Source organism: Trematosphaeria pertusa (assembly GCF_010094035.1).
Source record: "Trematosphaeria pertusa strain CBS 122368 unplaced genomic scaffold BU26scaffold_2, whole genome shotgun sequence".
NCBI classification, from domain to species: domain Eukaryota; kingdom Fungi; phylum Ascomycota; class Dothideomycetes; order Pleosporales; family Trematosphaeriaceae; genus Trematosphaeria; species Trematosphaeria pertusa.
This window is the reverse complement of record NW_022987213.1, coordinates 1841457-1863354: the sequence shown is the minus strand read 5'-3', so window position 1 is coordinate 1863354 and position 21898 is coordinate 1841457. Positions and strand designations below refer to the sequence as shown.

The window sequence follows — 21898 nt, the reverse complement described above, 5'->3', positions numbered from 1 at the left end:
GTTTGTTGATGCTTTTGAGGGGCAGCAACGGCGTGGAGACGCGGTGGTCCGCAGTCCCATCAACAGCACTCCCTAAGCTATACCATCCCAGCACATTAATTCCACCCCCTACCAGGATGGGCCCTCACAATCACAGCATGCCAGCACATCGCTGTCAATCCAACACTAGCAGAGCAACAAACCCATAAGCCTAGCCTGTCACGAATATTTACAACTGAACATGAAAAGGAACCGAGCTGCTTGTGTCCTATGCCCTATAAACCCTCCATACTTTCCTGCATGAATGACGCCCAACGATATGGTCCGAATGGGTATCCCTACAATACCGTGAATGATATATAAATCCGCCAACGCCAGGTGCTATAATGCGCCGTGTTTTACATCTTTTGTTTTGAACCGGACCAAAGACGAGGCCGAGCAGACGAACGGTGACGAAGTAGAAGAATGCAACAGCCTGTGAACTCCCGCAATGCCCTTAGAATGCCGCTGAAAACAGTGTTGAAGAAATCTCACGTCGCTAGGACGTCTTGCCCTGCTCGAGGGTGGCCAGCTGCTTCTTGAGCTGCGTGAAGAAGTCCTGCCCGCTGGGCATAAGGTGTGGCATGTTGCCTGCGCCGTGTTATTCCATGCCCTGAGTATCAATCCTCTGTAGAGTCGCACCTCGTGAGCCCCATGCACCGCTGCTCCTCTTCGCAACGGAGTCGCCTTGTACCTTGTGGTATACCGAAGATTGGTCTTTCGACGCGCGATTAGCTCCGTCGTCTGGCGCGGACGCGTTTACCGATGGGTTTATACCTCCAATGCTCTCGAGGTATCCTATGACATAGTTAGCGTGAGCTCGAGTGTTTGCGCTTGAAGCTTGTTCGGCCATTCTAAAGCTATAGATCAAAAGCTTTGCCGCGAAAGAATCTGAGAGACGCACTCTTTTTCAAGAATTCCTTGACCTCGCCGGCATTGAACTCCCGCACAGGGACATGCTGTTCTGCCTGACCAGGAGCAGGTTGTGCTTGCGCCCTGTCCACGCCGCCCGCAGCTTTGCCTTTCCCTGAGCTCCAGGCATTGCCCGAGAGCGCAGACATGGCCTGTTGCCGCCCGCCATCTCGAGTGGGAGTGTTCGTGCCAGAAGTGCGTTCTTGGTTCTGGCGATTGGCTGGTCCCTGCCGTCGCCAGTTGCTGCTGCTCGTCTTCATTAGAATTCTGGCCGGAGTGAGGGTACAGGAAGCTTACCGGTTCTCGCCCGCGCCGCTCATTTTCAGAGGAGTGAAGAAAGAGGTGGGGTGGGGAGATGAGCTGGTGGGCGGCGATATAAAAGCTACGCGCGAAGGGGCCAGTGAGAGCGCGAACTGGCAGTCAGAGAACTGAGATGGCTCGTGCGCACTACAGCTCGGCCAATGGGAGAGTGACACAGCTTCAATCCAGTAGTGATGTGCACATATGTTTTGCCTCTTCTGGAGAAACCGTTGTTATCCGGCGATTAGTGCTGAACAGCTTTTGCGAACCTGTGGATGAGAGCTCGAAGTATGCCGCCGGTGAGCGCCCGGGTGCATGAGGACGTGGTCACGTGTCAAGCGCTAATACGAGGATTCCAAAAGAAAGGTCTTGCAGGATTCAAGTCTGCCGTTTATAGTATCACCGTCCTGGTGGTGCCACAGGCTGGGAATTTGTGTTGGTTGTGAGTTCTCAATGTCTATAGAGCCCCAGGGAGCACAGTGCTTCAGGATGCCAACTACTGATAGCTAAAAGGAACAACAAATAATCAGTGTGCAGGAGGACAAGTACGACTGGAGGCATCAAGGTGCCTATGCAGATGTTGTGAGAAAAAGATATGTGATAATACACATCGATTTCTATCGTACAAAGATATATTGTATAGGCCTCGTTCACGGTCGTTGGTTCCCCATACGGCGCCATAGGCCTAGGAAGCCGCCTCCAACCACCTGCTGACCGACTCTCGGCCGACAGACCATCGCCCACTTGTCAGCTTGCTTGGCAAGGTCCTCTGCCAGCTCATCGCCTCTAGCCTCTTGCCCCTTTACTGGGTCTAATGACTCTTCATCTGAAGAAGACTCTAGCTCTTCCTGCTCTTCAGCCTTCTTTAGTGTTGCCCGTGGTCTTACGGCACGCACATCCCACTCGCGAATTGTTCCTGCACCAAGCTCGATAACTTGATCGAGGAGGTATGGCATCTTGTACTCGCGAATGGTCTCTACGCATTCCACGATCTGGGTAATGCTCGGATTGAAGACTGCAAGAATGCCATCCACGTGCAGCACTGGCGCTATATTCGCCAGATGATGGTCCGCGTTGGGGAGATCCAGGAAGACATGCGACAGAAAGGAATCCTCGGCCTGCCTCAATGCTTTCTGGTCTGCAATCCAGGAAGAGACATCTCCAACGTGGAAATCGACGTTGTCGACATACATGCCGCGCCGAAAGCCTCGAACAATCTTCTGCGCATGCTTCGAATGCTTGCTAGAGATATCCAACGTGTGTACAATAGCGCGCCGGGCCTTCTTCCAGGACTCCAAGCTCGATTCCTGCAGGTCTGCAACGGATTCGCCCAGGTACACTGGGTCTTCCACCTCTTCACTAGTTGTATAAGGCGGAGACTCCGGGGTGGGTGGGTTCGCAGCGTGAATCGCGCGCGAGAGATGCAGGGTCAGCGCCCCATGACCAGTGCCCGCTTCGAGGATCTCCAAGGGCGGGTTGATATCAGAAACACTGGAAGGAGTATCGACATGGATGTCAAGCAGCGACACTATGAGGTTCGTGTCGGACGGGTAGATCTAGCTACTGTCAATTCTGCCCTCTTTCACACAGTCGGCCGCGTAAATTGATAGCATGAGACGCACAGGAGTGACCAGACGCGGAGTCAGCCGGACATACTCTGCTAACGTGGGCTCGTGGATGCGGTACGAAGCTCCCTTAGAGGACTGCACGAGCTGCCTGGGCTTCTTGCCAATGATGCCCGAATGTGGTATTATCCCCCGGTGCGTGTGCGTGCTGGTTGAGGACTGTAGCTTTACCAGCGTTCCTTCGTGCGAGGCATTCTTGCGGTCGCGGAGCAGAACGACGTCGCCCTCTGTGTGGCTGTGAGCGGCATGATCGCGGAGGCGGGGCAGCGGTCTTGCCTTCAAACGCTCGACAGCGGAAAGAGCTACGCGAGAATTGTCTCGTTGGCGGCGGTCGCGATATTCGAAGGATTGCGCGCGACAAAAGCAGCGTTTTCTGCATCGCTCCCATGTGAGAGAGAGGAAGATCGCGGAGGAGACCCTGCAGCGGAGATCCCAGCTCCACCGCCGGAGCCAAGAGCCAGACCTCCATCGCGACATGTCACCTGCACCCTCGCCATTCACCCTTCTCTTCGTGCACTGAACAGCTTGTCTAGGCCATGGCGACCGCATTCCCGCGCACATATTGACCCCTTCCCATGATGCCAACGGTGGCTTAATGCCAGCACAACCTCTCGGCTTGCGGAGGCGGCTACATCTCTGAGATCATGACCCGGCGCATCGTACGTCCCCTAGCTCAACACCGGTTCGCGGTCGAGGTCTGACAGATTATCGCAGGTCCGGACGGGCGTCCAGCTCGGTCTACTCGCATCTATTGTCTTCCTACTCGTATTCTTCCTCGACAACCGCTACCGCGTGCTCCCCCAGTCCATCCACAGTCACCTACCGCTCCACCACGAAGGCCTGGTTATCACCGATATTACCGTCCAAACCTGCTCAACCCTCAACCCCATATCGAAATGCAAACTTGACCAGGACAAGTGGCACCGGGTGGAGAAGGATCTCTATCTCGGCACAGGCTGGGTCTCAAAGGCATACGTGCATATCAAGCGCAAGAAAGAGGAGGAACTCACAGATGAAGATAAGGTCATCATAGACGTGCGCACAGGAAAAATGGATCCTGCAATGAATGAAAAGTCTCAGGCGTCCGAGAAGTGGGAATCTCGTCCAGCAGGCGTCTGGATCAAGCGGTCCGCGAAACGTCACACAAGCGACTCGAGGAAGGCTGTCACGGCGGTCGATGTATTGTTCGGGTCAGACGCAGCTGATCCACGCCCCGGCTGGGAACTGGTCCAGAACGGAGCCTTGCGTTTAGACACCGGTGGCGACAACAAGGAACCGCGGCTTACTATTCGAAGGGGACAGCCCCACAAGATAGAAAAGCCAGTACCACGAATCAGGAAGGACGGCAAATTCAAGATCCTTCAGGTGTCCGACCTCCACCTCAGCACCGGACTTGGTACATGCAGAGACCCAGAACCAAAAGAGCACAACGGCGGTCATTGTGATGCCGACATTAGAACCCTTGAATTTGTGGAAAGGGTACTCGACGACGAGAAGCCGGATCTCGTAGTATTGTCCGGTGATCAGGTTAATGGCGACACCGCCCCAGATGTCCAAACCGTAAGGTTCTCCGTGTCTATGTAAACATCTTTACTTACCGAAGCCCAGGCTATCTTCAAGATCGTCGACGCGCTCGCGGAGCGTAAAATACCTTATGCTGCCATTTTCGGCAACCACGATGACGAAGGCACCCTTTCGCGCTCCGCTCAAATGTCGCTATACGAATCCCTTCCCTACTCCCTTTGCGATGCGGGTCCCAATACCATCGAGGGCGTCGGCAACTATTATGTCGAGATCCTTGCTCATGGGGCCAACAAGCACTCAGCTATCACGCTGTACTTTCTTGATACCCACAGTTACTCACCGGACGAGGCTCATTTCAAGGGCTACGACTGGATTAAGCCGAAACAGATTACCTGGTTCAAGGATACTGCTGAAAGGCTGAAAGAGTCACATGCCCATTATACCCACACCCATCTGAACATGGCCTTCATCCACATTCCCCTGCCCGAATACGGTATAAAGGAGAACGAATATGTCGGCACCTGGAAAGAGCGAGTCACCGCTCCCGGTTTCAATACGCACTTCAAGGACGCTTTAGTGGAGCAAGGCATCAAAGCAGTCTCCTGCGGGCACGATCACGTCAATGACTACTGTATGCTCTCTAAGGACCCAAAGAGTGGTGAGGGCGAGCTGTGGATGTGCTATGCCGGCGGCAGCGGCTTCGGAGGCTACGGAGGGTATGAAGGCTACCATCGCCGACTTCGGGTCTTCGAGATCGACACCAATCAGGCCCGCATATCAACCTGGAAGAGACTTGAATACGGCGACACTGGCTCAAGGCTTGATGAGCAGGTCATCGTGGACTCTGGGAAAGTACTTCCTCCTCAGAGTCAGTAACAACCATATAAGACACTATAGCACGGGGACAGGAGTTCATGGGTATCTAGGTATTCCGCACAGCAAGGCGTTTCAGGTGTTCGAATAAGGATACAATCAAGTTTGGTTATGGGATCGAGGACATACCCGGAAAATGGGGGCCTGTTTCGTTGGTAATTCTATTTCGTATCCCTTTTCCAACCATCACGGATGAAAAATGGGGTTGGTTGTCAAAGTAAGCTTTGCCATCATCCTTTGCCGCGAGCTTCCCTGCAACGGCCGTATCGCCGGTTTCGTAGTCCGACGATCCATTACCCTTCATAGGTGCTGATCACAGTAAGCCCTAAAGCACGTTAGTCACAGTTGGGCACGTCAGCAACTATACCTTCTATTTCAAAACTCTCAATGTATAAGAAGCTAATCAGCATCTTCCGGTTCGTCTCCTAGCCTCTTTTCTTTCGTCGCCGTTCATCTTACGGTAGGTCAGAATGCCTTTCCTCGCCAAAGAAACAATCGATATTCCAACTAGGGACGTACTGTCCTGGACTTGCGATGGTCCGTCTTTTGACCAGGATAAGCCAGTGAGTATCGCGCATAGATAGCTACACAATGAACTCATGAATCTCCAGATTTATATCGATGCAACAGATCCTTCCAAGGCGATATCCGCAGCACAAGCAAAGTCCCTGATCAGGCAACTTGTCGCAGGCTTCAGGAGCGCAGGAATAAAGCATGGAGATACTGTACTCATCCACTCTTTTAACAACTTGTATTATCCCATCCTCGTTCTCGGCATCATCGGCGCAGGAGGCGTCTTTACCGGCACCAATCCAAGCTATACGCCCCACGAACTCAAGCACGCAATCCAAGCTTCTAAGGCGCAGCTTGTTATCACTGAGCCCGAACTTCTTCAATCGATAGGCACTGCTGCAAAAGAATCCAGCATGTCTCCTTCTAAGATCCTCATCTTCGATGCAGCCAACAGCCAGGCTATTCCATCAGGTTTCCAGTCATGGCGCACCCTCCTCAAGCATGGTTCCCAGGACTGGACTAGCTTCGACTCCTTGGAGATCTCCCAGAACACGACTGCAATGTTGCTCTTCTCCTCTGGAACAACTGGCCTCCCGAAACCGGCAATGGTTTCCCACTACAATCTGATCGCACAACACATGATAGTCTTCGAGCATCGGCCGCGTCCTTACGAGATCTCTCGCCTTATCGCCCTCCCGATGTTTCATGCCGCCACTGCGCCTTCCACCCACGTTTCGCCGCTGAGAAGCGGACATGTACAGGTCATCATGCGGCGCTTCGAAGTCAACGCATTTTTGGATTACCTAGAGACTTTCAAAATAAGCGACCTAACGCTCGTCCCACCTATGGTCACTGCAATCGTCTTATCACCCATGGAAACAGAAGAGAAAAAGAGAAAGCTCAGGCATACGAAAGCAGCGCTAGCAGGAGCTGCACCACTCGACGCAGCCATGCAAGCACGTCTACAAGCCCTCATGCCACCGACTTCACCCTTCACACAGATCTGGGCTATGACGGAGACATCCTGCTTTGCATCGCTGTTCCACTACCCCGAAGACGACGACACAGGCTCTGTCGGCAGATTCCTCCCAAACCTCGATGTCAAGCTTCTCGATGACGAGGGCAACGATATTTCCGCTCACGGCGTGCGGGGCGAACTAGCAGTCCGTGGACCAACAGTGATCCGCGGCTACATGGGCGTTCCGCAAGAGCAAAACTTCGACGCCGAAGGCTATTTTCGCACCGGTGATATCATGTACTGCGATCCAGACACTCACCTATGGTACATCGTCGACCGCAAAAAGGAGCTCATCAAAGTGCGCGGATTCCAGGTCGCTCCTGCTGAGGTGGAAGGCGTGCTGCTCGACCATCCAGAAATTCTAGATGCGGCCGTCATCGGCATTCCCAGCGCTGACGGTGACTCGGAACATCCGAGGGCTTATGTGGTGAGGAGGGCGGATGGAGAGGGTCTGAATGAGGGAGAAGTCATGCGATGGGTGGAAGAGAGGCTGGCGAAGTATAAGAGGTTGGACGGCGGGGTGGTGTTTGTGGACGGGATTCCGAAGACGGCGAGTGGGAAGATATTGAAGAGGGTGCTGAGGGAACAGGCGAAGAGGGAGGTTGGGGCCAAGCTGTGAACTATTTTCATAGGCGCTTGGAAGAGTTTAGTAAGGCGTTCCACCGCTTTTGGGAGCATTTCTAATGGTATTTAGGCAGGTCTGTCGATTGTACAATAAGCTCCCAATTGCACGACGTCCGCCCGCCAACCCATCGCTCTCATACCTCTCAAGCGCGCTATGTCGTGCCAGAGCATTACAGACTCCATGAAGCTCTGGTCGCAACTCCGTTGTCAAACTATCCGCTAATAATCAAACCATCTGCCGATCAAGTCCAACACGTCGGTAGCATACTCGCCCGCAGATTCCATGAGCTCCCGATGTACCGTGGAATCCCTGAAATGCCCGTGGTGCATGACGATGAAAGCTACTACCAGCTGCCTTAGCGGATCCACCCTGCCCTCCGCCCTATTCTGTATGTAGACCTTGTCGTAGGCGAATTGAGCAAGCTGATTGACTGTATCCAGGCTAGAAACGAAGGGTGTATATTGAGTGAGTGTCAGTTTTAATTTTGCAAAAGCCAGCTGCTTCAGCTCCGGGATTAGGTACTGCTCGGCGAATGCGTAGAGACGACTATGGCCGAGGAGGACCGGAGCGAAGTTCTCGCGCCAGGATCTGTTTCCGTGTGCAGAGAAGGATTGAATGATCTCCGCCTGCGTATTGCCGGTTCCCGGGCAATCAATCCCCTCGAAGTATTCCTTGCGCGTCGTTCCGCTGAGTGGAACCACCTCTTGGTATAGTTCATCTTCTCTGTCCCTCTCCCTCTCCCTCTGCCTCTCAGCCGGGATTCCCGAATCGTTAACCGCGGGGGATGCGGCCTGTAGAGCGCCGTCGAGCAGCCACATGTCATTCCCGATATCGACTTCCGTATCGAGGAACCGCGTCGGCGCTGGTGGCTTGTAGTCGCCTCTGTAAGCGAATTCGCAGATACGCTCGAAGTCCCCCACTTCAAGCTCCGGGAAGATGACGATGCCGGATTGACCTTCTCCCATTGGGCCATTGATCAGGCGGTCGAGCGGTGCCGATAGCGCAGAGATGATCCCGCCGTGCTCGTATACCAGAGTCTCATCTTCCCCGATGATGAAGGTGAAGGGCCGTGTGTGAAGTCGTCTGCAAAGTGTCAGTGTCACCTTGCGGTAAGCAGAACGGACGTGCAGTTCCTCAGCAAAGGAAGGAGCCATGAATCCCAAGCATACCGTTTCCAATTAGAGTGAGGTGGAGCGTAGAGGTCGAAGAAAGAGACGGCGAGAGGGTCAAGAATATGTCTGCTCTGATGATTGTGAGTGAAGGGTACAGAAGCTAATCCAAGCAGCAACCGGTCGGGGTGGGGGTAAACTCCTTCATCGTGACGTTGCCACTGCACGCACCCACTTCACTCTACATCTAGCACGAAAAGAGTCTTTTTCACCCAAAGCTCCCAGCCACCACATTATTCCCAAGCTCCGAACTTCCTGCTTGCGGCTTCAGGACGACAACGAACGCAAAGCACAACCACCACACTTTTCCCAAACTTCAGCCTTCCAGTTTGCGGCTTCAATACGACAACGAACGCCGAAGGGCGACTTCAAGAGTACCTTTTCCAACTTGCGCTCAACGCGTCGCGTATACACCGCTGAAAGATCGAGCCGGTCAGCTCCAACAGCCGCACCCACGACACCAACCTCATCATGCCATTACAAGCGCTCTCGACGGAGCTCGATGCCCATATCATCGAATACCTGCACGATGACAGCCTCGGTCTTGAGGCTATGTCGCGGGTCTCCAAGTATTATCGGTCACTAGCGGAGCCCGTCTTATACCGGGACGTCGAGTTCGCCGAATGGGACTATGTCCGCATGACGCGTCTTCTGATGACGTTGTTGGACAGGAGGGAGCTCGCTCAGCATGTAAAGGCATTCAAGATCGTGGCACGAGAGACCGATACCTACGACCGCGTAAGGTTGATCAGCGGAAACGATGCCATGGCCATCGATTTGTGGGATTATGTAGACTCCATCCAGACGACCATCCGCGACGCTACAAGGCCAGAGTACTGCCCAGAACCCAGCTTTGCGATTGGATGGTTCGGCAAGATCTTCGCGCAACCTACATCCATCGACGGCGCCCTTGCACTGATACTAGCAATGACGGTCAATATTGAGACGATCCGTATATGCCGGATGCACTCTGGAACTCTATCGCATACCTACCAAGTCCTGGAACCGGCTTAGTCCGAAAATGGCGGACATCTGAACATGCACCCCTTCCACAAGCTACGAGATATAGATATCCGAGGTCCAGACTGTGGAGACTTTCCGGCTTTTCCGTCTTCCCTACAGTCTTTTCGTATTAGCTGCTGTCACCAGATTACTCTCAGTCTCCCTCGTTCGTCTATTACGTCTCTTCGTTGCGTCGAATTCCGGGACTTGATTATGCATCCGGAAATGCTCGAGCACTTCATGGAAGCTTTAGACCTTCCGGGTCTGCGGCAGCTCAAAATGGACACCATCTATGGCATCTCCTCCACGGACTGGCTGGACTACGATTATCGAAGGATGCTGCGCCTGCTGGAGACCAGCTCCCCTGAACTGGAGGTCTTTGAATGCGTCCGTATGGGCGGCCGCGCATATAGGGCCTTCGTTGAACCGTTCGACTCGTTCAAAAGTCTCAAGCGACTTCGAACCCTCCGCATCGACTTAGACCTGCTTGGGTATTGGCGGGCCTCGTTCGAACCTTCCGATCCGCAGGAGCTGTTTCCAGCCAGCTTGCAGAATCTCGCCTTCACGGAGATTGAAGTGCTAAGACTGAACTTCCTCGAGGAGCACTACTCCGCAAACCCGGACCAGGACGAAAATGAAGTATACAAACTTCTACGCATCCTGGAATCGACTGCGTTGAAAGAGTGCAGCCTGTACCTCGTTCTTACGGTCCTATTTGCGGGCGATGACGAGTATAATCCATTTAGCCTCGTGCATCAAAGCTTACGCCCAGCTACACTTATTCTCCTCCTAAATACTGCGGACAAGCTGGCCAGGGTAGGAACGACTTTCAGAGTGTATGGAGATGCGGACACAGATGCGGAGGGCGGGGGACTACTCGTGGGGCCCGGCTTCGTCAAGGCATTACAGCGCAGGGAAGCTAAACCCGGCGAGGATTTCGGAGGTAGCACTGGAGGAGAAAATGTCACGCAAATTGAAATTGAAGGGCAGGAGGAGATCGAGGATACATCCTGATCGTGGCATTTGAGGGAGCTAAGTCGCCGGTGGGACTAATCTCCGATATCTCCGACGCCAAGAATTCAAGCTGGCTTCTGCTCTCTCCTCCTTACCACATACCACAATATTAAGCCGCAACGAAGCATTTGTCTTCTCGGGATTCCTCACAAAACTTGCCAGGCTTCACTGTTCTCACAGAATCACTCCGAAGGCATACTCCTAAGAAAGTACGACTCCCCTTGCGTCAGCACAGTATCTGCACCTGTGGATTCAGAGCCATTTCATTCTCTAGGTAGCAACTAGCGCCATCCGCAATTTTCAAGGCGAGTACCTACATTATTCCTCTTCATTCTCCAGGGTCTCTCCAGGCACCGCATTCTGCAAAAACCGGGCTTGCAGACCGACGTGCTGACACAGCTGTTCAACAATCTTCTGGAGATCCAACCCACCATTCCACTCCGTCGCCCACATAGAGACGTTGATTGGCCACGTTTTGGCGACCGCAGGAATCCACTGGCGCTTTCCCGCACCATCAACAGCGTTTAAAGGGAACACGCGGGGGAGGTGCTCAAGACTGCCGACATCCTGCCCGGTATGGGCTCTCCACTCGGCAACCTCCGCTTCGGCCTCAGCGCAACCTCTCAACGTCGGCTTCTTTTCCCCCTTTTCCTTCCACGTCGAACGGGACCAGTACAGGACATCTTGCCCAAAGCCATGGAGCTCTAGTATTGGGACTGCATTCCGAGGGTCGTTCCCTGCGAGATCATCAGGTCTAGGGTATCTGTGAAGCACTGAGTATGTAATAGCTTTAATATCCCTATGGGAAAGAATTGCGTTGAGCAGTCCCTTGACCTTTTCAATCGGTATCAAACCATGAGAGGGCGTAACGAGGAACTCCAGAAAGGCTCTTTGAGCATAGTCGAGGCTCACACCAACTTCTTTCCGAACGCGCACGCCAGAGCCCTCCGACGGTGATCTTACCGCGACTAGGCCATAATCGTGTAATCGCACCAACTGGCGGATTTCAGGCTCAGCCTTTTCATCAAGCCGACTCGTGTTGTATGTTGTTCCGCTAGGCAGACCCAGGAGAAATGCCTGGTTGAGACGAACGGGATCCCCCCATTCTCTTGCTCTAAACCATTTCCAGAGTATGCGATCGCATTCCTCTCGGCAACCCAGGCACCATTCCGCCTCCGGAAGAGGTCCGGCATAGCCGTCGTACCGTCGCGGTAAACATTTCATGCAAGGAGCTTGGGACATCCAGATCTCCGGCTCACTGGAGCTGGAAGACCAGACGGGGGAATGGGCGTTGCGTGTCTCATCATCGTAGTAGCCGGAGAGAGAGTTCCAGGAGCTCTTCATCACTTGGATTCAGCATTGCTTGTTCGGCCGGAGCAGCAACCTCATTCCCAGATGCTTCAAAGGTGTATTTTTGCTCCATGTCGACAGAGTCTGTTTAGAACGAGCTATGTTGCCATTCGTAGATTCTAAAGACTCTTTTATACTCGGGGACGGCGGATGATACGCCACGTGAGTACATCACATACAGCACTTTAAAAGAAACTGCAAGTTTGCTAACTTTTCCATGACTTTTCAAGTGCTGACCTCACATGTCGAGGTCAAATAACGTTCATCCATACCTAGGATGGGCCACCATCCTCGGGCGCCTCCTCAGACGGTCCCGCCTTCACATCATCAACCTTTTCCTTCCCCTTCAAAGAAAGACCCTGGACCAATGCTGGTAGATCCGGATCCTCGTCTGTCTTATCCCCTGTCTTTGTCCCAAACACCGGCTTCAAGCCCGCTTTTCTGCAGCAGTCCTCCACCACGACCGGCAGGTCTACACCAAGAGGCGGCCAATCACGACTCACAATCGTAACGATGACGGGTCTCAATCCAACCGCGACGTCGAACTCTCTCCCAAACGCTCTCCTCCCCGTAGACCGCGGCGGAATATCCCTCTCCGTAACGACCGGCAGTCCGGGATGGCCTGTACAGCGCTTCCACAATACCCACTTCAAACTCTCCTCGCTGTCTGCAATCCGATATTTCGAGAGAGTTCGATTGTTCTTCGTCGGCATTCGATACTTGAAGTCTGTTCGACCAGGGTTCGGCTTTCTCCCAACCGACGAATAGAAGAATTCAAGCTTCGATCCGGTTTGTAGGTTTATCTCATTTTTCGGCCTGGCATAGCGATAGTCGGTTTCGTTCCCGCCTTCTTCGTATTCAGCGTATTCCGCGTAGACGATCAGCTCTAGGTCGTCCTGAATACCGAGCACACCGAGCAGGAGATCGACCCTCCCTTTCTGGATCCAGGGATGATAAGTGGGCAGAACGCAACGCATGAACGCCCTCTCTTTTATCTCGAACCATTTTCCTTGGTCTTGTCCGATCTTCGCGTATCCTGGCTGCGCGTCCGTGACGATGAAGCCGTAGTCGTGCAGGCGGAGGATACCGGGTCTCATGGCCACGTCGTTGAAGATCGGATATATGGAATATGGGGTTATCGAGCTGGCTCCTATGACGAACTCGCGATTCATCTCAACGAGATATTTCCAGCTTGGTGCCGTCACCCAGTCCTTGATGAGCTCTACGCAGTCGTTGCAGCGCGTCGGGAATAGGCCAGCGTCGTCGGGCTTCACCTTGTGCCCGCAAAGGTCGCATGGCGGAGGAGGTATGGCTGCGAGCAGCGATCCGCTCGGCTTTGGGATGCGAACTGGTGTCTTCGACATTGCGGATGGGGACGAGAGAGTTAGACGTACGTGTTGAAGAGGTAAAGATGAAGCTGGATGATGTAGAAATGGGGTAAGCTACGGCGAAGAAACTTTGCGCCGGTGAAAGTGGCGAAAGCGTTGGTGTAGGGTTGCCGCGGGGACGAGCTGCACGATACGCGGTGGTGGCTTCCGCCTTCCACGCTGAGCGGAAAGAGGAGACACCAACACCTTCCGAGGCTGTAGACTGCGCGAAGAAAATAACAGGGCATCTGTCTCGGGGATAGACAAGTCAGTGAGGTATTTAGCGCATCCGAATATGCTAACAGAAAACATACGGGTCATCTCGCGAAGGAAATGTCAGTGGAACGACAAAGAAACTCCGAGTTAGTTAAGAGAGTAGTATCCAAACTTTCTCATACAGGTATAGCTCATGTCTGCAATTTGCCAATCCTGACGTTATCCTAGATCTCCCTAGCCTTGTCCTACCATATCATAGATCTAGGATACTCCTCTCCTCTCTGTCCCCTCACTCCCCGGAGCTGCGCGACGTTCCACCTGGCTTCGATTCGCTTCCATCAGCATCTCGGCCATGTCCGTCCACGTTGCCTCAGAACCGTCAATGAGGGCGGACTCTTCATCGCTGGTACCGTTTACAAGCATGGTGTCACTGGACTCGCCCAAAGAACCGTTCGAAGTTGCGACATTGTCGAGGAGTGCTGTGGCTGAGGCGGAGTCGGTGCCGTTGAGGATCGGTTGATGGTTGTGCGGAGCGACCTGGGTTGTCCGTCTACGGAGGAAGCGCTGGATAACAGGAGGCATGGAGGCTTCATTGATAGTGGGGTTGTTTGACAGCCTGGCCGAACTCTCACCATTGACGCCGTGGACTTCTTCAATGACCGTTGGGCCGCCGTTTACATCAACCCCATTCACACCGTTCACACTGCTAGCCTGCGCCCTAGATCGGAACTCTTCAGGAATAACCCCATCCCAATGCCCCTGCAAAAGCTGACCGATAGTGCCGGCATAATATAGGAATTGCTCAGACGTAATCCTAGGCTCGTGCTCGATCAAAGCCAGGCCAATGGTCGTACTGAGTGTCGCGATCTCCTGATCGGAAAGCGGTCGGATGTCGTGCGGCTCAGGAATAGGCACGCCAAATGCGTTTATGCGTGGGTCTTCATCGCGCTCGTCAGCGCCGTCCAGTTGTGCCGCTCCTCTGGCGGAGCGAGACGGAGGAGCTTGTGCTTGTGCTTGCGTGGGCGGACGAGGGCGAGATGGCTCGGCGTGCACTGAGGAGCGTGCAAACGGGCTTATGGGCACGGGAATTTGCCTCGAGGTCAGCGTACGCCCTGTGGGTGTGGTAGGTGCCCTAGCTCGGGTATTTCGGGATATTCGAGTGTGCATAGGGAGGTCCTCTGCCGGTATGCTCGCCACATAGGCCGTCGCCCTCCTTAGATATTCCGCGGGATCTTCAATGCTGTCCAGTTCCTCTAGGAATCTGGTCATTTGCATCTCCTCCCACACCCTCGATTCGTTACTCCGCCGAGATTGCCGATTCCGGGATTGATTTGTAGGTCTTAGAAGGAGGTAGAAGGCGAGTATACATAAAGGAGCGACGAAGTAAGGAATTAGTATTGTTAGGTAAGTCTCGAGAGTGGGTGGTGTGGTCATGGTTGATGTTAAGGTTGATGTCGGTAATTGTAAGTGTCCGTGGAAAATTAAGTGGAGAGGTGGAGGTCTGCAGGTTTATATAGCCCTTCCCGAACCTCGATCATTGAATGGGTACTGACGTGGTAAATTGACATCGAAATAGCTGACGCGGTGCGCTGGCTAGATTCACATCGGGAGCGCTGCGTTAGCCAATCTCGGTTCACGTCGTTGCGAACAATGTCACACTTCCACTGAAGTATTACATGCCATTCGTCGAGATATTCGAACCCTGATTCCTGCCCTACACAACTACGGGTGGTGAGAATTGACCATATCACCATAGCTATCACCATAGCGTCTAAAGATAAACGACAGAAGCCTTGTTCATTCCTTGTTTCTATCTAGGTATTTTTCAGGTATATGTATCCACACCATTCCATCAGGGGTCTAATTTGAGTGCTCTTTATACCAGCCGGCAGTCCTTTATCTCCGCCAGTTTATCATCGTAGAGATGTTGGAAGCCTGTCAAAGGGGATGACTCTTGAAGGGGGGATCCCGAGGATGGCTAGTCGGAGGGTGTTAAAAGTCGAACTTGACACGGTCAGAAATGATCTTTCCAAAGATCTAGGATAGATAGAGACTGCTTACTACGAGGAAGAATGAGCACTTTCAGAATAACACAGAAGACTGGTATCAGAAACATGGTCATGATACCAACGAGCGCCAGGATGCTCTCGGTAGACAGGCCTCCCCCGTCTTGGGGCCGTGGTTGCTCGGCTCGGATGGCTGGCATTGTGATGAGGATGACTTTAACTGGAAGCGTGGGTGACGATAGAGGAGACAGAATGAGCTCTCTGCGAACTTAGGGAATACCTGAAAACGGAGTTTTGGGGATATATTTTCGATAGTGTGCTGAAGGCCATTCTTAAGTAGGAGCTCCGGACGAATAATACGTTGCCTGTGCACACGATACTTTTTACAACCGGCAAAGACCATATCATGTTCAGTGTATGTTGGTCGACCGGCGTTACATTTATGATATATCATTGGTCCTTTGTCGATTGACCGGCAAGCAATGAAGGCGGTGTCTAGCTGGGCGTCATCGGTTGACGAACCACTCACAAGCCTACACGCTAGTCCATTTATAGAACCGGCAACCATCGAGGGGGGCTGGAGCACGTCCATCTCAAGACCAACATTTATCGTCCACCTCGATTTCAGCACACTTCCAGCACTCCTTTTTATTCTTCAGCAAAAATGGACGGGTCTGGAGATCGGCTTCTCCAGGATGACGTTTTTGTACGAGGAGGCTACGAGGTAAGTTCCACTTTCGTTTATTGGCCTAGCGCAAGGCAACGGTCTACGGGTGGTTCGCAAACTTGCGGAGAAGGCAACCGGTACAACGGCCGCGCCCCATGATGCCTAATTCTGCGCGCTTCGCTCGCTACATTCCTCCCTTATAGAACCAGCCTGCATGACGGACGAAGCGCTGAATTCGATCATCAGGTACCAGGCGCTCACCAAAGCATCCATATCTTCGCCTTTCGCGACGCCTCTCAGTCGACGCGAAGCGGCAACATCAACTCGCAGAACGCGATTTATGTTGGAGACTTAGAAGCCGCAGTCGATGACTTCGACATTTCTGAGTTTTTCGACCTCCAGAATGCGGCGTTGGATCCCGACGACGCGCACCCCTCACCATCCGAACCACAATTGACGACCGCGACGACCACGAATACTTTACGCTCCACAGGCTCGGAGGACATCCTTCGGTCTCCTAGCGGAGACCCCACCCAGTGTTCTCGGCATGTCATGCTCGATGGCTCCGGAGGCGGCAGAGAGTCCAATATTGCGAAAACGACCTCGACCCTCCTGTCTCCGCTGTGGCACTGGCCAATTGACCATATCGTCAGTAGCAGCCTCTCCCCGTATCCCTTCTTGGATCAGGGATTGTGCTAATATATCTTGCAGACAATTCAGATTCAACCCCGTCCTAATAATGCGTTCATCACAGTTCCGAATGACCGCGACGCTCAACTCTCGTGGAACATGAAGAGAAAGGCGTCGCAAGAGGACATCACAGGAAACCCTTGCTTCAACCCAAATGTCGGACCAGGATCAACGAAGAAGCGGAAGAAACTTACTGCCGAGCAACTTGAGAGCGCTAGGAGCATTCGTGCACAAGGGGGTGCATGTCTTCGGTGCTATGTCCAGAAGCAAAAGGTGCGCGCTAGCTACCTATACTTACAATCGATGTCTAACACTGCGACGTCATAGTGCTCAGAGGGCAGGCCATGTGGGGGATGCCAAAAGTTGTTCAACAAGGCATACGGATCCAAAACGCTACAATGGACAGCCTGCATAAGCTCAAACCTTCCGGATATCAACATCTTCGCCCTCGGTATAGTCACCTCTCGTTCCTTCATGCCTACCACTAATTGATCCAGGGATATCGCTCTCCGCCGACGGCTTCCATGGCCTCACTCCACCCGCGAACAGAGGAGATTTCGAACTGAAGCTAGATGCGAACAAAGCATCTGCGTTGTACAAGGCCCTACTTGATATCGGATACATTTCCGGAATCCTGTCGATCTTTGACGCACAGTACACGGAGGTCCTGCGATACATTTACGGCCAGCGAGCTTCGGAGGTCCACCCGTTCATTCTCCAGGATCGGACTCCCCTCCACATGCTCATCCAACTCAATGTCATTCTGCTCGGCAGCCCCATTATTGGACACAAATTGATTGGATATGTGCGATACCTCCAAACTCTACGGGCTATTTGCGGGGTAGTTGCCTTTGAGTGTCTGGGGAAAGCACTGGACCGGACCGCTCTGCAGGAGTCCACACCAGTCCGGCAATTGTCTCTGATCCTCCAGGCTGCGCTGCTTCTGGATCAGGTCGTAGAGATGCATGAACAGGTCCCGGCCGCCGGGATCTGCTTCGCCCAGGTCAAGACCTATGGGGATATGCAAAAACACCTGGTCCAATACATCTCTTACTACCTCGAGAAACTGATAAAGAGCGCTTTCGGGAAGGGATGCGAAGTCCTCAAGCGCCTTCAGAGAACCAAATGCGGAGACTTCCTCGACGACCCCTTTTGGCACATGTTGTCGGACTTAATACCCGCCGTGCCTCTTCGGAAACCTCCGAAGCTCCGAACATATGCAGACATGAGTTGGGGAACGCACCATACCGGCGTAGACCTGGGAGAGCTTTACGGGAAACTGTTCTCTCCCTGGCGCCCCATTCCTTGTTACTAGCAGACCGCGTCCAGCAAATATTGGGAGTTTGGATCGGGAGTTTGGATTGGCTTATATATACTCTCTCTGTAATACTACTGTCCAAAATCTATTCTTTTGGCCCCAGCACTCTACACCGACGCCTCCTTCTCCCCCGCCTCAACCTCCTTGTCCAGCACAAAAATTCCTCCAAACCCATCCTTGATCACCTCATCATCCACGACCAGCACCGCAAAGAACTTCGCATTCTCCTCGCCCACATTCTCGCATCTCTGGTGATGGCAACCGGGCGCCTCAAACCAGAAATCTCCCACGTTGCACACAATCGGCTCGTTGTTGTTCATCTGGTTGAGGCAAGTACCCGCGATCGGGATGGCGACGATGGCGGCACCGCCGTGGCGATGCGATGGGGTGCCGCCGTTGGGTGGGATGTCGATGAAGCCGAGAATCATAGTTTTGCCGGGGAGATTCGAGGGGTGGAAGATTTGTACGACTTTGAAATCTTCGCGGGGTTTGCTGAGAAGTGTGTTAGGCGGCTCTAGATGCTGAGACAGGAACTTACCCTTCGATTTGCCAGACTCCGTCGGCTTTGATGACGTTTGGGGATACGAATTCAGGCATCTTGGGTTTTTGATTCCGTGCTGTATTCTCGACGTGGATTAAAGTAAGGGAAGCTGATATTGGGAAAGCACTCTTGGGGCGAAGTAAGTGTGAAGCTGGTGCTGATCTAGATTGGAGTTTCTTTGCTTGAATTATATATATTTACTTCGGTAATACTACTCTTGACCGGTCTTTAGTGGTTTCAGTTTGCTCCTTGTAAGAGCCGAAGGGTTACGTGCCGAAGGGTTGGGTTGCCGACACATGGATGCCGAGTGACCGAATCAAGAAAGTACCGAATTCGTTGTGTCAATGCCGCGCTCTCTATACGTACTCTGCTCCTAAAAGACCAGTAAGATCACGCAAATGTTCGGCAACCTCGGCTACATCAATCATCGGATACCATTTTTGGCCTGTATCTTACATGCGTTACGAAGAACTCACATCCGTGCAGCTCCCGCTCCTACACACGCAGAACCCAGTTAGCCGAAACGCCTCCTCATTCGTAGGACATGTAATCGATCGCTTTGGAAGCTGAAGAAGGTGGCACTCAGCGCTATGGCGAAGAAGAAGACTAGGGCGATCATATAGAATAACAGGAAACGGAGGATTTGCTCCGGAGCGTCTGATACGGCTTGTGGATCCATAGCTTAGGGAGACAGTTTTTGTTATATATCTTCGAGTTTGCAAAAATATGTCGAAGTGCTTTATATAGTTGAGAGATGGAGGAGGGCGGCGAGAGACGAGCGAATGCTCAGTAAGAGCGTTTGTCGCAGGTGAAAGAATGCGTTGCGAACTTATGTGACGGGTTCTAGTGGTGATTTGTATCACTCATACTTCCCAGCATATATAGTCGTCACACTTCCTCTTGTCGTTTCGCATCGCGAGCCTTCTCCATCATTCCCCCTTCAACCTCCAAGCGTGGTCGTAGCCCGATCGACCCTCAACATCGCTATCACCGAGATCCCCTTACTGGGATGGATGTGACAGACCCTACGGTGAGTTTGAAGGCAAGGGCGGGGCATGATTAATGGCTGCAAAGATGGACTTTAGTGTGTGTGTGTGTGTGTGTGTGTGTGTGTGTGTGTGTGTGTGTGTGTGCGTGTGTGTGTGTGTGTGTGTGTGTGTGTGTGATAGCTAGGGAAGACCTGCGCTGTGATTGGACCACAAAAGGAGTATTGCGCCTTTCCTGTTGAAGTTTGGCGTATTCCGCAATGCATCCTATAAAGGTTAACCACGCTAACCGGGCCACCCTACTATCGTCTGCATCGCGTCGCATACTTTAATTTCCTTCGCTACTATCGTGTGGTTATTCGCAGATTCCAAGATGCCCACGTGCACGTTTTGCTCACGCGCTGTACAAATGTTCACACAAACGTCATAGCAACTCCGCATCGGAGAAGTTGACCGAAGCCCCTCAGCATCGACAGTATGTCGTAATGCGCTGCAGCATCCGCACATCTTCATATATGAGCTCTTTCAAAGACAATACGTGTGCATTACACCACACTTTGAAACCGAAATATTCCTCAGCTTGGACATAAGTCGCTCTCAACAATGTCTGAGAACAAGCAACAAGCTAACACCGGCCGCTACGAGCAGTTGATCCGTAAGTCCACGCAATCCTCTGCCTCGGCGCACTATCCATAGCTAGCTAACCTACCATCGCACAGCGAACGACCGCGAGATCAACATCGGCGAAGGCAGCATCGAGCACCAAGCCGGCACTACCAACTATACCAAGCATGAAGACGTAGGCATCCAGGGCGAGGGCCAGAGCAAGGAGGGAGTCGCCGCCCCGGGAGACATCAAGGATAGTGGTGCGGACGAGAGTGGCGTGAGGGTCAAGGCTGGAGGCGGGCAAGAAGGAGTGCAGCAGTGAACAAGCCAGGTTGAGGGCGATGTGGTAGGTTGAAGGGGTAGTAAGATGTCTCTTAAGGGAAATCTGGGTTCATTCAAAAGCAGGCCCGCAAAAATGATGGATCGTGAATAAAATACAGAACCCGCTGGATCTAGAGCCGCTGGGCGTCAACGTTCACTGGAGAGACACTTGTATTTCACGACGGGCTCCTTCACATACCCGAAGCTATCGCATGAGGAGTTCTAGCCGGTGGAGGAAGTTGAAGAGTTCACTCATTTCACACGGAGACGCATGCTATCGAACAGACTTCAATGCTTTCCATGTCAATGCCCCTTTCCTCCTCCATGACTACCTCCACCACAATCATCACCCCTCTACGTAGACCCTTCGATATCCTCACCAAAGTAAAAAATCTACCCTTAGAACGACAGTGCCGTGCCTCTCAAACCCAAGATGCTATCTCCAATCCCAGATTCCCGCAGCGTCTACAAAGCCAATCTTCTCGGCACCAAGTACCCCAACCTCTTCTCCAACACCGACCAGTCTTCACAGCACCACACGTCCACATCCCAATCAACGAAAAGTTCCATCGACTCGCACACATCTTCCGACTCCGACTCCGACTCCGACTCCGACTCTGATCTCGAACTCTATGAACTGTACTGCGGCCTCCGCTCTCCCCGCCTACCGTCCTTGGTATCTAGCATCTGCTCCTCCTCGTCCTCTTCCTCCTCCACCGCATCGCTAGACCTCGACTACCTGCATGAAGAACCGCACCAAGACGTTAAGCGCGACGTAGCGAGGGAGACGAGTGAAAGCTTTGACGATATTGATCCAGATGGCCTGAAGACCGGCGATGTCATTGTGGACAGGGAAGGGAGGGAGTGGGTGTGGCAAAGGTGTTACTGCGCGCACATTTTTTGCAACGGACGAACTATTCGCCCGGTAGAGGGCCGGCATGAGCTGGATCCCTGGGATCGGGGAAGGCTGGCATGACCGGTGCTGACGTGTGTGAAAGGTGCAGTAGAAAGGTACCTTCACATTGGTAGGTATCGGCGGTTTCTATTCCAACTCCAGCTCCAAGCCCTAGCCCAGCTCCAAATTCTCATCCTGCCATTCTCGTTTCCATCAGTTCATACAATATCCAACGGAATTTTTTTTATCCAGCGATGTAGCTAAGGTTTAAAGGATGCGCGCTAAGAGACACGAGGCGTTACTGGCTAAATGCCACGAATGTGAGGCGCGCGACGGGTATAA

At 52.8% G+C, this 21898-nt stretch overlaps 13 protein-coding genes across 13 annotated transcripts; 6 read left to right on the top strand and 7 right to left on the bottom strand.

The window, feature by feature from the left end:
• Positions 1 to 517: 517 nt before the first annotated feature.
• BU26DRAFT_500357 (uncharacterized protein) lies at positions 518 to 1250 on the bottom strand (the record flags this gene model as incomplete). The annotated part of the gene is made up of 4 exons (XM_033826494.1): positions 518 to 609; positions 661 to 816; positions 923 to 1173; positions 1228 to 1250. 4 exons carry the CDS (start codon positions 1248 to 1250, stop codon positions 518 to 520), a joined length of 522 nt encoding a protein of 173 aa, XP_033689644.1.
• A 437-nt stretch (positions 1251 to 1687) lies between these two features.
• On the bottom strand, positions 1688 to 3267 carry BU26DRAFT_514515 (S-adenosyl-L-methionine-dependent methyltransferase). Its single transcript, XM_033827855.1, has 3 exons — positions 3132 to 3267; positions 2853 to 3082; positions 1688 to 2786 (listed from the first exon to the last, which is right to left on the bottom strand). Exons 1-3 carry the CDS (start codon positions 3241 to 3243, stop codon positions 1881 to 1883), a joined length of 1248 nt encoding a protein of 415 aa, XP_033689643.1. The 5' UTR covers positions 3244 to 3267; the 3' UTR covers positions 1688 to 1880.
• Positions 3179 to 5469, top strand: BU26DRAFT_514514 (phosphoesteras-like protein). Its single transcript, XM_033827854.1, has 3 exons — positions 3179 to 3514; positions 3570 to 4415; positions 4464 to 5469. The coding sequence occupies exons 1-3, from the start codon at positions 3500 to 3502 to the stop codon at positions 5253 to 5255; spliced, it is 1653 nt and encodes a 550-aa protein (XP_033689642.1). The 5' UTR covers positions 3179 to 3499; the 3' UTR covers positions 5256 to 5469.
• BU26DRAFT_514512 (4-coumarate-CoA ligase) lies at positions 5389 to 7796 on the top strand. Its single transcript, XM_033827853.1, has 4 exons — positions 5389 to 5469; positions 5682 to 5815; positions 5864 to 7432; positions 7478 to 7796. Exons 2-3 carry the CDS (start codon positions 5723 to 5725, stop codon positions 7400 to 7402), a joined length of 1632 nt encoding a protein of 543 aa, XP_033689641.1. The 5' UTR covers positions 5389 to 5469; positions 5682 to 5722; the 3' UTR covers positions 7403 to 7432; positions 7478 to 7796.
• Positions 7627 to 8562, bottom strand: BU26DRAFT_559307 (uncharacterized protein; the record flags this gene model as incomplete). Its single annotated transcript, XM_033832684.1, has 1 exon — positions 7627 to 8562. One exon carries the CDS (start codon positions 8560 to 8562, stop codon positions 7627 to 7629), a length of 936 nt encoding a protein of 311 aa, XP_033689640.1.
• A 486-nt stretch (positions 8563 to 9048) lies between these two features.
• BU26DRAFT_559306 (uncharacterized protein) lies at positions 9049 to 9591 on the top strand (the record flags this gene model as incomplete). Its single annotated transcript, XM_033832683.1, has 1 exon — positions 9049 to 9591. One exon carries the CDS (start codon positions 9049 to 9051, stop codon positions 9589 to 9591), a length of 543 nt encoding a protein of 180 aa, XP_033689639.1.
• A 201-nt stretch (positions 9592 to 9792) lies between these two features.
• On the top strand, positions 9793 to 10593 carry BU26DRAFT_559305 (uncharacterized protein; the record flags this gene model as incomplete). The annotated part of the gene is made up of 1 exon (XM_033832682.1): positions 9793 to 10593. The coding sequence occupies one exon, from the start codon at positions 9793 to 9795 to the stop codon at positions 10591 to 10593; it is 801 nt and encodes a 266-aa protein (XP_033689638.1).
• A 318-nt stretch (positions 10594 to 10911) lies between these two features.
• On the bottom strand, positions 10912 to 11937 carry BU26DRAFT_500351 (uncharacterized protein; the record flags this gene model as incomplete). The annotated part of the gene is made up of 1 exon (XM_033826493.1): positions 10912 to 11937. One exon carries the CDS (start codon positions 11935 to 11937, stop codon positions 10912 to 10914), a length of 1026 nt encoding a protein of 341 aa, XP_033689637.1.
• Positions 11938 to 12047: 110 nt separating this feature from the next.
• On the bottom strand, positions 12048 to 13712 carry BU26DRAFT_142581 (uncharacterized protein). The gene is made up of 2 exons (XM_033819840.1): positions 12163 to 13712; positions 12048 to 12105 (listed from the first exon to the last, which is right to left on the bottom strand). The coding sequence occupies exon 1, from the start codon at positions 13305 to 13307 to the stop codon at positions 12216 to 12218; it is 1092 nt and encodes a 363-aa protein (XP_033689636.1). The 5' UTR covers positions 13308 to 13712; the 3' UTR covers positions 12048 to 12105; positions 12163 to 12215.
• Position 13713: 1 nt separating this feature from the next.
• BU26DRAFT_142527 (uncharacterized protein) lies at positions 13714 to 15249 on the bottom strand. Its single transcript, XM_033819839.1, has one exon. The coding sequence runs from the start codon at positions 14958 to 14960 to the stop codon at positions 13788 to 13790; it is 1173 nt and encodes a 390-aa protein (XP_033689635.1). The 5' UTR covers positions 14961 to 15249; the 3' UTR covers positions 13714 to 13787.
• A 947-nt stretch (positions 15250 to 16196) lies between these two features.
• BU26DRAFT_500349 (uncharacterized protein) lies at positions 16197 to 17381 on the top strand (the record flags this gene model as incomplete). The annotated part of the gene is made up of 4 exons (XM_033826492.1): positions 16197 to 16256; positions 16446 to 16847; positions 16911 to 17162; positions 17217 to 17381. The coding sequence occupies 4 exons, from the start codon at positions 16197 to 16199 to the stop codon at positions 17379 to 17381; spliced, it is 879 nt and encodes a 292-aa protein (XP_033689634.1).
• Positions 17382 to 18314: 933 nt separating this feature from the next.
• BU26DRAFT_600292 (uncharacterized protein) lies at positions 18315 to 18882 on the bottom strand (the record flags this gene model as incomplete). The annotated part of the gene is made up of 2 exons (XM_033835164.1): positions 18746 to 18882; positions 18315 to 18699 (listed from the first exon to the last, which is right to left on the bottom strand). The coding sequence occupies exons 1-2, from the start codon at positions 18802 to 18804 to the stop codon at positions 18315 to 18317; spliced, it is 444 nt and encodes a 147-aa protein (XP_033689633.1). The 5' UTR covers positions 18805 to 18882.
• Positions 18883 to 20878: 1996 nt separating this feature from the next.
• Positions 20879 to 21846, top strand: BU26DRAFT_142485 (uncharacterized protein). The gene has a single exon (XM_033819838.1). The coding sequence runs from the start codon at positions 21095 to 21097 to the stop codon at positions 21635 to 21637; it is 543 nt and encodes a 180-aa protein (XP_033689632.1). The 5' UTR covers positions 20879 to 21094; the 3' UTR covers positions 21638 to 21846.
• The last annotated feature ends 52 nt before the right edge of the window (positions 21847 to 21898 follow it).

Coding starts and splice junctions, on each gene's coding strand:
- BU26DRAFT_142527 (XM_033819839.1), bottom strand. CDS start 14,960: ATGACCACACCACCCACTCTCGAGACTTACCTAACAATACTAATTCCT.
- BU26DRAFT_514514 (XM_033827854.1), top strand. Junction 4,416..4,463: donor CCGCCCCAGATGTCCAAACC/GTAAGGTTCTCC, acceptor ACCGAAGCCCAG/GCTATCTTCAAGATCGTCGA.
- BU26DRAFT_142485 (XM_033819838.1), top strand. CDS start 21,095: ATGCTATCTCCAATCCCAGATTCCCGCAGCGTCTACAAAGCCAATCTT.
- BU26DRAFT_514512 (XM_033827853.1), top strand. CDS start 5,723: ATGCCTTTCCTCGCCAAAGAAACAATCGATATTCCAACTAGGGACGTA. Junction 5,816..5,863: donor CTTTTGACCAGGATAAGCCA/GTGAGTATCGCG, acceptor ATGAATCTCCAG/ATTTATATCGATGCAACAGA.
- BU26DRAFT_514515 (XM_033827855.1), bottom strand. CDS start 3,243: ATGGGAGCGATGCAGAAAACGCTGCTTTTGTCGCGCGCAATCCTTCGA. Junction 3,083..3,131: donor CCGCTGTCGAGCGTTTGAAG/GCAAGACCGCTG, acceptor ACAGCCACACAG/AGGGCGACGTCGTTCTGCTC. Junction 2,787..2,852: donor CTCCGCGTCTGGTCACTCCT/GTGCGTCTCATG, acceptor GACAGTAGCTAG/ATCTACCCGTCCGACACGAA.
- BU26DRAFT_142581 (XM_033819840.1), bottom strand. CDS start 13,307: ATGTCGAAGACACCAGTTCGCATCCCAAAGCCGAGCGGATCGCTGCTC.